The sequence below is a fragment of the Myotis myotis genome, unplaced genomic scaffold (genome assembly GCF_014108235.1).
Source record: "Myotis myotis isolate mMyoMyo1 unplaced genomic scaffold, mMyoMyo1.p scaffold_m19_p_3, whole genome shotgun sequence".
NCBI classification, from domain to species: Eukaryota; Metazoa; Chordata; class Mammalia; order Chiroptera; family Vespertilionidae; genus Myotis; species Myotis myotis.
In genome coordinates this window covers 163,377,287-163,390,321 of record NW_023416335.1, presented here as the reverse complement: position 1 = coordinate 163,390,321, position 13,035 = coordinate 163,377,287, and the positions used below count along the sequence as shown (strand labels likewise).

General features: G+C 41.5%; 1 protein-coding gene across 8 annotated transcripts in view; it reads left to right on the top strand.

The window, feature by feature from the left end:
- Positions 1-13,035, top strand: part of DIP2B (disco interacting protein 2 homolog B) — a 231,165-nt gene that overhangs the window by 101,475 nt on the left and 116,655 nt on the right. For 6 of the 8 annotated variants that reach the window (XR_004965843.1, XM_036297858.1, XM_036297859.1 and 3 more), the window contains exon 2: positions 8,239-8,310. The exons of 1 other annotated variant lie outside the window; for it this stretch is intronic. Coding sequence is in view for 5 of the 7 variants with exons in the window: in XM_036297858.1 (XP_036153751.1) it covers positions 8,239-8,310 (72 nt within the window). In the remaining 2 variants the exon portion in view is untranslated. Of the gene's footprint in view, positions 1-8,238; positions 8,311-8,591; positions 8,726-13,035 lie in introns of those variants that run through there. One more of the 8 variants, XM_036297861.1, reaches the window with a different exon arrangement.

Below are 13,035 nucleotides of genomic sequence, written 5' to 3'. Positions count from 1 at the left end.
ATTGTTTTGTGTGACTGTGAGCCTTTATTTTGTGGGCTGGTGAGCCTTTATATATCACCTCTGGAGGATGGGTGGCTGGTACATGTTATTCATTGAATGGAATTATTGTTATAAGGAGAACATGATAAAATTTAATAAAAAAAATGTTCTCTGTCTTCTAGCCAGCATCTCCTGGATATGATCCAAATCCTCTGCCTTTTTCAGCTGTGATAAGATTGACCTCATTCACAGCTATATTTTTGGCTCTTATATCACTTATGTATGAATAGCCATAACCCTAATCTTATTCCCCATCTCTAGCCATAGTAAACATATACCTTCCTCGTCTAAGATTTACTTATAGAGAACAGGATAGGTTTATTAGATACAGGTATAGATTTGAAGGTGATGACTCTAGAACTTCTTATTCTTAGTTTTATTTCTTTTCCTCATAATTTCTTCTTAAAAAAGAAGATAGGCCACATTCTCTGTTAGCTGAATATTTAGTAATGATGTATAATAACTTCTTGCTGACTTTTAAAACTGCCCTTGGACACAGTGGCCACAATTGGCTGTCTCACTGAAAAGATGATTAAAAGAGAAACTCAGGATCCTGTTGGGGCGGGGGTGGGATTTTTAATGCCTTCTGGAAAGTCATGAAAAAAAATAAAGTCATCTCTATTTTGCACTGAGTCATAAACATTGTTTACCCCATTGTGTTCATTTTATGAACAATAGGTTAGTTTTATACTTTCATTGCTTCTGATTTGGGGCCACCTCCAAGTAAACAATGGACAAAGAACAATAAGAGAAGGCCAGAGACCCAGATTCTAGTCTAGCAGGGTATCCGTAAGCAAGACATTTACCTTGTCGCATCTGTTTCTTCTGTAAAGGTAATTTTGTTTATTGACGAGGATTTTTAGGTTAATCAAATGGATATCAGAATATTTTGAAAAGTCAGAATGATGGTGTCCTATAGAGACATTTATTGAAGAGGAAAAAGGGATGTAAATTGATGACATAGGAGATAAATATCAGCCCTAAATTTCAAATGTCTGAAGAGTCCAAATTGAGGCACAAAAGGTGGAGTCCTCCCATTTGGCTGGGCCTGCTGGAGCCATAGTAGGGTCAATGTCTTGTTCATTAGAGATTGAATTTATAGCATGCTTATTTATCCTTCTCGCTCCAAGCATGCCACTCACTATCTCCCACAGAAATTGTGTCTTCACCCTCAGCGTCTGCCTCTCATTTCACTCATCCATCCATGAAGACTCAACCTAAGAGCAACTTCTATGAAGTCATCTCAATCTTTCTGAAGCCAGATTGGAGTGCCTCTCTGAGTAGGGTACTGTTTAAGAGCCAAATCTGTCTGGGTTCAAACCCTGATCACAGCACTTAATAGGTCTGACTGTGGCAAGTAGCTTAAACTTCCTATGCTTCAGTAGCCTCCTGTATAAAATGGGAATGATGATAATATCACCTTATAGAGCTCCTCTGAGGCCCTTGAAGCAGAGACTGATACATAGTTAAATCCTGGATGAGTGTCCACTTATTCTCATTGAGCATTGTAATTATGTTTTATTGCCATTATTTCTTTTGTACTCCTATATGACTTCGTACTAATCTCCAGTATAGCACTTGTAGCTTTCATTGTAATTATTTGTTTAGAACGGGAGCTTCTTGGAGACATCGATACTGTTTTATTCATCTTGGCTTAACACCGCATGCCATTCATTCAGTACTCAAAACTATTTTTTTGTGGGATCCCAAAAGTCCCCCCACCAGTTGCTGCCTCTGACTAGATAGGTGTGACTTTGAGGCAGGGTGGCAATGGCACGTACCTTTTTATTTCAATTGGAGCAGAAAGAGTTTATGGCTGGAGCTATAATCCTTGCTCTCTCTGCCTGTCAAGTTTGTGTAGACATAGAACCTGGTGACCCTCCAGAATTTCCCAAACCCTGTGTTTATGTAGCACCTAATTGTTCAGGGTGCTGCACAAGGTCATCTATGAAAATTATTTAGCATCACCCTACTTCTCTCTGGCAGATAGGAATCCTAAAGAAACTACCTAACATGGCCATACCTGTACAGAGCCAGTCGGCAACAGAGGAAAACCAGTAAACCACTAAGTGATTGCATCATTAGGAATTTGTGTCATGTTTCTGATATTAGAGTGAAAGGCGAGACCCAAACAAAAATGCCACCCTCTCTGTAAGTAAAGCTTTTCTTTCCCTTTCCAGACAGAACTCCTGATGCTTGTTTCTGGGTTCCACCCGCTTTTGGTATGCATCTCTCCGGTGGTGTTAGTATTAGTAATGCTTGTTGGCCTTTCTCTCCTTTCTTTGCAACACAGTTGCCGACCCGTACCCCCACCTGGCCAGTAGGGTAGGCTTCTATAGGCTTTCAGTAAAAGTTTGTTGATATTGGTGCTTCTGTGTCCAGACTCCCTGCTAAGTCCTTTTAATCACACACACAAAACAACTTTGCAAGGTAAATATTATCGCTCCCCATTTTATAGACGCGGAAACGGAGACTTATCAAGAGGTCGAGTGACACTTGTCTGGCGTCAGCCACGAAGTTGTAAGGCTGTGCTCCAGAGGTGGTTCTGTTAAGCTCAGGCTCTGAGGTTCTTCACAGCACCGTGCCACCTCACGGAGTAAATATACACTCAGTGGCTGATTTGTAAAACTATTTCTTTTATCGCCGCCGACCTTTAAGAGGCTTGGGTGGGCTGGCGGGCTCACACCTCCTCTCAGCGCCTTCGTCAGTCTGCTTGAAGATGATGTGTGGGCTCCTTGTGCCAGGCTGCTTTCCTCGTCCCCCCGTGGTGAGGTGAGAAGTTGGGAACATATTTCCTTTCTGCTCTGCCCCGCACATGTATCTTTCCATATGTCTGGTACTGTCTATTCGAGATTGTGGTAGTGCAGAAGCAACTACACAGTCTTAAATCGTCTCTCGGTTGTCTGGGTCAGTATCTACTTACCAGGCTCAGTGCCTCCACACCTGCCAGGCACTGCAAACCCCTGGAAGTGGCTACTCTTGTAAGGGTACGTATGGGTGGAGAAATGTGTTACCCTAGTGAGAGGGGAAGGCTAATCCTTCCTGTATTTGTTTAGCTCTTGAAAAACTTGAACAACAGGTTTAACTCCAATCGATGCTATGTTAGTGCAGATTTTATACTAGTATAGTTATGCTACTCCTTTTTGTTTTATATACCAGATGGCAAAAAAAAAAAAAAATTTGTTCTGAGTAAGAATGTGTGTGATTGACTTAGTGTCTGTGAGCTCCTGAGGTTCCGTGCTCTCCCTTGAGGCTGCATCACTGAAACAGCATCCCTGAAAGCAGGTATCTAGGGTTTATTTACCTTCTATAATTGAAACTTTGTTGCTTTAAGTGTAGCTTAGAGCCAGCCGTGGCAGGTGGGGAACCTTGGCTTCCTCCATCACTGGAGCAAGCAAGCCTCCTGCTCGTTCCAGCTCCATGGCTGCCGGCCGCCATCTTTGTTGGCAGTTAATTTGCATATCTCACTGATTAGCCAATGGGAGGCATAGCGAAGGTATGGTCAGTTACCATGTTTGTCTTTTATTAGGTAAGATTTTATACATATATATTTATATTTATCATATATATATATATATATATGGTTAAGTGTCCATCCAACTGGTAGCTATGATGTGCACTGACCACCAGAGGGCAGACGCTCAACACAGGAGCTGCCATGATGCGCACTGACCATTTAAAAATAAACAGCACCACGTACCTGGCGCTGACAAACCAGCACTCGGCTTTCCCCAAGTGGGACACAGGCTCCGCCACCACCCCGCAGCAACACCCCACCAAATCACAGCCAAAGCTGCCAAGACCCCATGGTGCAAAATGCAGCCCACAGCCCAGGCCAGCCCAGAAACGGTGGCTGTGGGCACCGGGTAATGACGTCACATAGCAACACCAGCTTCCTCTCCCTAACAGCTAGCCTCCTTGCAGTTTCTTCAGCCCAGGAACCCAACTTGCTAGGTGGAAACATTTTACAGTTTAACCAAATATCTGTGAAGTGTTTTCCCATGCCTCATCTCATTTGATCCTCACAGAAGTCCTGGAGTAGGTAGATAGGAGACTCAGTAGAATCCTGTTTTCTTCTCATTAGCAAGATGTGAATAGTGATATTAAAATATTTTTTTATAATTAATTACCTTTCAATGTGCACGAATCCATGCACTAGGCCACTAGTAAATATATATATGTGTGTGTGTGTATGTATATGTATATATATTTAAATCTACACTAATAAAAGACAAAGATGCTAATTGACTGTACCTTCGCTACGCCCATCAGCCGATCAGAAGAGTATGCAAATTAACCCAACAAAGATGGCCATTAAATTTGCATACTGCAGGTGGGGCGGGGCAGTGTGAGCCACCATCCAGGCCTCCCATGTGTGACCCAGGGCGGCGTGGTGGGACAGCGTGAAACGTCGCCCACCCCGCCGCCATCCGGGCCTCCCGTGGATAAGCCAGCAGGTGGTTATCCCCTGAGGGGTCCCAGACTGCAAGAGGGCACAGGCTGGGCTGAGGGGATCTCTTCCCGCCCCCCCCCCCCGTGCAAAAATTTTTGTGCACCGGGCCTCTAGTTTATATATAAAAGCACTGACTATAGCTGGGCAGTGCCTGAAATGTGGAATAACAAATCAGTTATGTTGAATAATGGAGTTCCTCTTCTGTCTGGTCTTGTTCTCTGGCTGAAGGAACATCGATATCAGGTGGAGTTCCTTCAGCTTTTAGTGCCCAGTGATTTGTGTTCTATTTCTCTCTTCAGGCAGGCCAAGTGTTGCTTTTCTGGCCACTTTTGATGTCTAGCTGTCAAGTTTTAGTATACTTTTGGTTCACTGAATTTGTCTTCCTGAGCCTTTCAGCTCCTTTCTTCCATTTCCAGTTTTCCACCCAAGTACACGTCTCTTTGATTTCTTGTTCTCTCACTGCCTCCATTTTATTAATTCATTCAGTTCCTCATTCAACAAGTATCTATTGTGCCAGGCTGTGGGCAGGCTACAGAGACGAACAAGAAACATCCCTGCCCTCGAGTGCACAGTCTGGTAGGGACACAGATGTGTAAATAAATGATTAAAATACCAGTGCTAGGAGGAGGTTAAAAATGGCGGCAGAGTAAGTGGATGCCGCACAGACATTCTCCCAGGAACAAACTGGTATTACAACTAAAATACACAAAAATACCAGTGCTGTGCGAAGTGTATATTAGAAGTGTGCAGAGTTGTGGGGTCACCAGGAAGAAGTGACTATCAAGAGGTGGCAGGCATCACTGAGAAGTGACTTTTGAGCAGAGCCTTATGGTCAAAGAAAAGGAGAGGGCATTTTTAAGTTAGTGTATTGCTCATCATCATAGTCCTCACATTCTCATTGCAGTTTATCTTCTTCCAGGTCTCCTTAATGTCTTTGCTCATTTATGGATTTAACGGCGCTAATTAGTAGGGCTAAATTAGACTCTTGATTCACTTTTTCAAAACCTGAGATGGTTGATTAATGTCCAACCGTTTGTCCCACATCATTTATGGACAGTGAATGATTGAGACTCTAGAGAAGCACTGAAGAAAGCCTTTAAAAGCATTTCACTTTATCAGATGTGTTCTGAGCCAGCAGAAGTGGTCTTTGTTTCCTCCAAGGAGGGAGGGAAATTGTGAGAGAGGGAGGGAGGGAGGGAGAAGGGGGAAGGGAGGGAAGCTTATGAGTGGGGAATGGGACAAAAGAATGCTTCTTTGTTTCTTTTGCAATAAATGACATGATTTCCTGTTTTTAAGAATGTTTCTTTGGTAGGCTCCCACACCTCTTGTTAGTTATGTATATTATTGGAGGATTTTATCCATCGTGGTTCTAATATCAAGCCTTGGACAAGGTATATAGTCTGTAAATATTTGTTGGATGACTAATGGAATAAATAAATGAATAATGGTGCTGTACCAACATATTTCAGTGAGGTGCTTGTTTTATTTCCTGCGTTATTCTTGGAAATTCCTCCCTACAAAATTAGTAGGTCAAAGCAGTAACAGCCAATTTAAAATATCTTAATGAACACATGGATGTAGCTTGCTAATTTGACAGGGTTTGGTGTTTTTCGTTTTTGTTTTGTTTTGTTTCTAAATGCATTGTGGTCCTGACCAGTGTGGCTCAGGAAATATTCTTAGATTGATTTTTGTGTACCTATGGGGATGTTATCATTGTGTAAATTCCTAAAAGGGTAGTTGCTGAGTCAAAATTTTGATAGAAATTGCCAAATTGCGCCTAAGTGATTTTATCAGTTTATTTTTCAATTAGATTCTGATGATCCCAAGGCTATATCTCTTTCCTGAGTTCTAGATACATCTATCCAACTGTTAATTGGACATCTCCTCTGTGTGTCTCATAGGCTTTTTCTAACCTCGGCTCTCATTTACTTTGATCCAGCAAACGTGGCACTTCTTGCTGTTATTTCTTTTTCAAAGAATATCACCATCTGCCTGGTTGCTCAAGCCAGAAATTGTCTTCTCCACCTATATCCAACCAGTCATCAAATCCTATTCAGTCTTTCTCCCTGATGTCTCTTGTAATCCATTCACTTTTCATCCCTCTACCACTGTGTTTAATTTAAACTACCAAGTTGTCCAGATCGCTGTAGTAGCTTTGGGGCAACGACTCTCTCTGGCTTCTACTCTTGGTCCCATTCTCTTCAGAAAGAGTGAGCTTGCAGCACTTGCAATCTTTGAGTGTTACTCCCCTGAGTAGCCCATCAGTGAGTCCTGCCACCTGTCCACCATCTACTCCACCATTCAGGTACGGAGGCCAACAGCAGCTGACATTCATCACTCTTGATTTCAAATCTGTGTCCATCAAAATATGCACACACATACACCCCACACAGAAATTGACTAATGGGTCAGTGCTGCCCTGAACGGGTAGCTCAGTTGGTAAGAGTGTCATCCTCGCATGCCAAAGTTGTGGGTTTGTCCCACATCAGGGCACAATCAAGAGCCAACCAATGAATGCATAAATAAGTGGAACAACAACTTGATGTTTCTCTCTCCCCCATCTCTTTAAAATCAATTTAAAAATGGGTACATGTTGTAAATTTGAATATATAAATTACTTTTTATACTAAATTTTGACTTTTGCCCTAGCCAGTTTGGCTCAGTGGCTAGAGTTTTGGCCTGTGGACTGAAGGGTCCCAGGTTCAATTCCGGTCAAGGGCATATGCCTGGGTCACAGGCTCGATCCCCAGTGTGGAGGGTGTGCAGGAGGCAGACAATCAATGATTCTCTCTCATCATTGATGTTTCTATCACTCTCTCCTTCTCCCTTCCTCTCAAATCAATAAAAATATATTAAAAACATTTTTTTTCTTTCAGGTAAGGTTTTCTCTGACTAAAAAAAATTATTTTTTTGGAAAACAATGCAGCATTATGTCACCTCACCACATATATTCATTCCCCCAGCTTTGAGTGACTTATCCTTCCTTGAATGTCCTCTTGTGCTGCATTTCTTATTCCTTTTCACCCTGCTTTCTACCCATCCCGTTGCTACCTTTGGTTTAGTACTCAGCATATTTCTTGATACTTCAGCCACACATTTTCTCCTAATCATTTTATTATTGATTTATTGTATATGTACTTTTTGTGTGCTTCACCTATACTTTAAAAAATTTAACCTTGTGAAAAAGACATACATTTATATCAGTAATACAGACAGACCAGTGAACCGAAGGGAGAGGACGTGGGAGTTCCAGCCCCAGGTTCTCACACAAGTGCTCGGGTGTAGAAGGGCCTTTCAAATATCCCATCCCAATGCCTGAACCACAACTTCTCCCCTTAACCAGACTTTTGATTTTATGTGGATCTGTATAGCAATATAATTGAATACCTCCCAAATCAATTGCATTCATTTGGTCAAACTAAACATTGCAGCATTCCATTTTGGTATATATTAAATACCAAGGAAACGAAGGGTACCTAGGAACTCAGGGAACATCTGACATGGTACGCAGCATATTGCTATGCTACATTAGTGTAAGGACAAGCCCTACAATTTTCCACAAGAGGTCAACTCGAAGCCTGTGGGAAATCACACATAGCAAAATTTTTCCCTGGCAAAGAACTATACATTTTTCCCTACTCTCTGTGTGGTAATTCTGTAGTTCTCTGTAATTAATTTTATTTTTACAGTGAACAAGCACAGTGTAAGAATAATGCATAACGTATTTCTGTTTCTTGCTATTTTAGGGGACATCACACAGAAGGGATACGAAAAAAAAAGGTCAAAACTCCTGTCTCCTTACATCCCACAGACACAAGGTAGGCAATGAGAAGTGGTTTAAACCTTTTCAGTATTTTTACACCAAAAAAATGCTGTTTTACAGGAGATCTGTCTTTTGTTGGTTCCTGTTTTTCCCTCCCTTCCTCACCAGAGGAGAGAAAAAAACGGAAGGAAAGAAAGGAGGAAATGAATCCTAACTGGGCATCTGCTGTGTGCTAGGCACTTTTAAAATACCCAAGGTCATCAAATCATTTACACAAAGCTTGGGTGATAGTGTATCTGTGCATAGCTGATATGATTCAAAGGCAGAAAATTCCAGGTCATGGAAAAACTGCATCTTATTTATGCCTGGACACAGACTGTGATGGAGAGCAAGGGGAGCAAAAGTAAGAAGGAATGACAGATTCAGTATTTCAAGGCAACTCACGTACTGGAGTACCTGAGGATTTAGGGGTAAGAACCCTAAATTAACTTTTAAATTAATTTAAAGCCTGACTTATTCTTCTGCAAAGAGACTGCCATGTTCTTTACTATTATTTTTTAAAATCCTCGCCTGAGTATGTTTTTTGTTTTGTTGTGTTTATTTTGAGAGAGAGAGGAAGTGGGGGCGGGGGGGGGGGGAGACAGAGAGAGAGAGAAAGAAAGAAAAGAACATCAATTGGTTGCCTTCCGTATGCACCCCAATCAGGGATCGAACCTGCAACCTAGGTATGTGCCCTGACTGGGAATTGAACCCAAAACCTTTTTAGGATATGGGTTGATGCTCCAACTAACTGAGCCACCCGGCCAGTGCCTGGCACATTCTTTATATATCAGAAAAGTTCTGAGTCACTTTTGTGCTTAATTCCAGAGGGATTGCTTCCAGGCAAGGCTATCTCTCTCTGAGTTGTCATATTTTTAAAAGTTACTCAGATTTCAGGATTTCCTTCGATAGCTTATTGCTGCTTTAATTATATTTACTTTAAGGATTTTTTTTCTAATTCCCCTCTTGCAAGCCTGTTCTTTGTGGAGCTAATTGCTTTTAATTTCTGGATTACAAATACCTTCAGAGCTTTGTATACCCCACAGTTCTAATACCGAGCCTTGTGCAGGATATATATAGTCTGTTAATATTTGTTGAATGAATAATGGAATAAGTAAATGAATAATGGTGATATACCAATATATTGTATTGGTCCTTGTTTTATTTCTTGCATTATTCTTGGAAATTCCTCTCTACAAAAACCACTGGTCAATGCAGTGACAGCCAGTTTAAAATATCTTAATGAACAGATGTATATAGAAATGAACTCAGCCCTAGCCAGTTTGGCTCAGTGGATAAAAACATCAGCCTGTGGACTGAAAGGTCCTGGTTTCGATTCCGGTCAAGGGCACATGCTTGGGTTGCAGGCTGGATCCCCAGTAGGGGGCATGCAGGAGCAGCCGATCAGTGATTCTCTCTCATCATTGATGTTTCTATCTCTCTTTCCCTCTGCCTTCCTCTCTGAAATCAATAAAAATATTTTTTTTTTTTAAAAAAAAAGGAATGAATTCAGAGGGAAGAATTTTTGCCCCATGCAAAGCCAGATCACAAATAGGAGGTTGCTTAGTGAGTGTGGATGTGACAAATCAAATGTTTAATTGCTGTAGGCCGGGAGAATGTGACTAGCCGTCTCACAGTAGGAATGGTCTTACAGATCACCTCATGGGGGACATAGAACCCACTGATGGTATTCCTTCAGTTTTCTGTTATCAACCGTCCCACTTGCCACATCTGTGTTCATCTTGTTTACCTTCTTCCTTCTGGCTTAAAAAGGTAATGTGTCCCTCTTATCCAAGGACAGTTCTTCCACCTGTGCAGTAAGTCTCATCCCCTAACCCCCTTTCAGAAACCTTATACTATCATTCAGTGACAACAAGCAGAGGGCAGTGGGAATGGGCCACCCCTGGTGTTGGCAATAAGGGGTACAGGATCTGTAGGAATTTAAAAAGCGGTAATAAAACCAACAAAAAATTGGCCAGCTTTTTATTGTCACCATGCAGAGCAGTTCTTAAACACTGTTGGCAATAAAGTGCTCCTTCTGCTGAGCAGACAGCTGCACAGCCCCTGTCCCTACACCAGCGGTCACCAACCTTTCGGACCTCATGGACCAACAGTTGGTGACCGCTTGCTCTAAAGCAGTGGTTCTCAACCTTCCTAATGCCGCGACCCTTTAAGACAGTTCCTCATGTTGTGGTGACCCCCAATTTCATTGTTACAAATTGAACATAATTAAAGCATAGTGATTAATCACAAAAACAATATGTAATTATGTATGTGTTTTCTGATGGTCTTAGGCGACCCCTGTGAAAGGGTTGTTCGACCCCCAAAGGGGTCGTGACCCACAGGTTGAGAACCGCTGCTCTAAAGTATGCTATCGCTGTCCCTCCCCATCTCTCTTGTACAGTCACTCTGTCTCTCAGTCAGATTCTTCCACTTAGCAGTTCATCATGCTTATTCCTGTTCTATTAAAAAAAATTCCTAAAAAAAAAATCCTCCCTTGTCAACATCTTCCAGCTCCACCCTCCCTCTCCTGTTGATGATCAAACTGCTCAGAACTGTCTCTACTTACATCTCTCTTTTCTCAACTCTTGCTTACTTCTCAGCTCATTCCAATCCTTTCAGGAGCGATGGTAAGTGGTATCTCAGTAGTCTTTGCCACTCTACCTCTTGAAACACTTGTTTTGAAACACTTTTCCTGCTGTTCCTAGTCATTTTGGGGGGCTCATTCTGCTCTGTTAAATGTTGGAACTCTCAAGGCAAGGTCCCAAGCCCTATTGCTATCTCACTCTATATCAGTGGTTCTCAAATCTTAGCCTGCATCAGGATCACCAGAGGACTGTTAATAACATTGTGGGACCCCATTCTCAGGGTTTCTGATTCACTAGGTCCAGGATGGGCCCAAAAATTGGCATTTCTGCCAAGTTCCCAGGTGGTGCCCTAGGTTCCTGGTCCAGGGACCACATTTGAGAACCAGTGCTCTTTGTGCCTAGGGTATTTCAGCCATACTTGTGCTTTAATTATCATTTCAATACAGGTAACTCCCATAGGTATCTTCAACCCAGATCTCTCCTGAGCTCCTGATCCTAGATCCACTTGCATACTTAACATCTCCATTTATATATCTTAAAGGAACCTCTATTTCAACATATCCAAACATAGCCATTAAATTTATAACTTATACACACCACACCTACCACTAGCACCAGCTCCTCCTACGTGTATACAGAACATGATACAAAACTAACAAAAGACATCCAACTTGCTTCACTGCTTCTCTCCTAGTTTCCTCCTTCTTAATAAATGGAGTTCACATCCATAAACCTGGCCAGTTAGAGACTTCAGAGTCATCCTCAGCATCTCCTCCAGGCCCGTCTCTTATCTGTCACTAAGCTCTATCAGTTTTCTGTTTCTTCATGAGCCAGTTTTGCTAAATTTAAAGTTTATTGTTTCTGTTATCCACATTATTCTCTTTATTTTTAAAACTGTTGCTTTGTTTATATTGTTAACTTGTATGTCTTTTCTGTTGATCAGTTTTCCCAGAAGCTCAAAGAACAAGCTTTTCATTTTTGTTGATTTTTTTAACATGTCTTTATTTTTTTTATTTATAATTTTCTGCTCATATATATATTTCCTTTCTTATATTCTAACATTGTTATGAACTTTTTAAAAATTTCCTGAGCCCTGACTGGTTTGGCTCAGTGGGTATAGCGTCGGCCTGCGGACTGAAGGGTTCCAGGTTCAATTCCGGTCAAGGGCATGTGCCTTGGTTGCGGGCACATCCCCAGTGGGGGGTGTGCAGGAGGCAGCTGATCGATGTGTCTCTCTCATCGATGTTTCTGACTCTCTATCCCTTTCCCTCTCTCTCTGTAAAAAGTCAATAAAATACATTTTTTTAAAAATTTCTTGAATTGGATGCTTAGATTTGCTGTCTTTTTTCCTAAGATATCTGTGGGGTTTTTTTGGTTGTTGTTGTTTGTTTGTTTTTTATAATCCTCACCCGAGGGTATTTTTTACATTAATTTCTAAAGAGAGTGGAAGAGAGGGAGGAGTTGGGGGGGGGGGGCGAGGGAGAGAGAGAGAAAGAAAGAGAGAGAAACATCGACATGAGAGAGACACATCGTTTGGTTGCCTCCGGCACACGCCCCTGCCAGGGCTGGGGAACCTGCAATCGAGGTATGTGCCCTTTACTGGGAATCGAACCTAAGACCTTTTGGTCCAAGGGCTGATGCTCTAATCACTTAGAAAACTGTGCAGGGCAGATAACTGTTTCTTAATTTCACTGTGGTAAGAGATCAAGTCTTCGTTATTTGTTAAGACAGGCCTAGTATTTGGTAAATTTCTATAACTCATCTATTTGTGTTTTATTTGTTGAGTGGATGGTTTTGGTCCATTAATTCAAACTATTTAATCATGTGGTTCTGATCTTTTCTATTCTTACTAACTTTTTGATTGTTTGCTCTATCAGTTCTAATAGAAGCGTGTTGAAAATCTGCACCATGACTGGGTTTGTTAGTTTTCCCTATAGCTCTGTGACGTTTTGCTTTATAGGTTTTAAAACTATGTTACTAGGTACACACAAATTAAGAATTATGTCTTTTTTGTGTATTATTACTTTGATCATGAGTAGCTGTCTTTGTCCCTGTAATGTTTCTGTTTTAAGGCTTTTTTTTAAAAAAAATCTAAACTGTCTAGAGTTATTAGACATCTTAATTCTTCTCCCAAGGAACATAAGGGCTTTAAA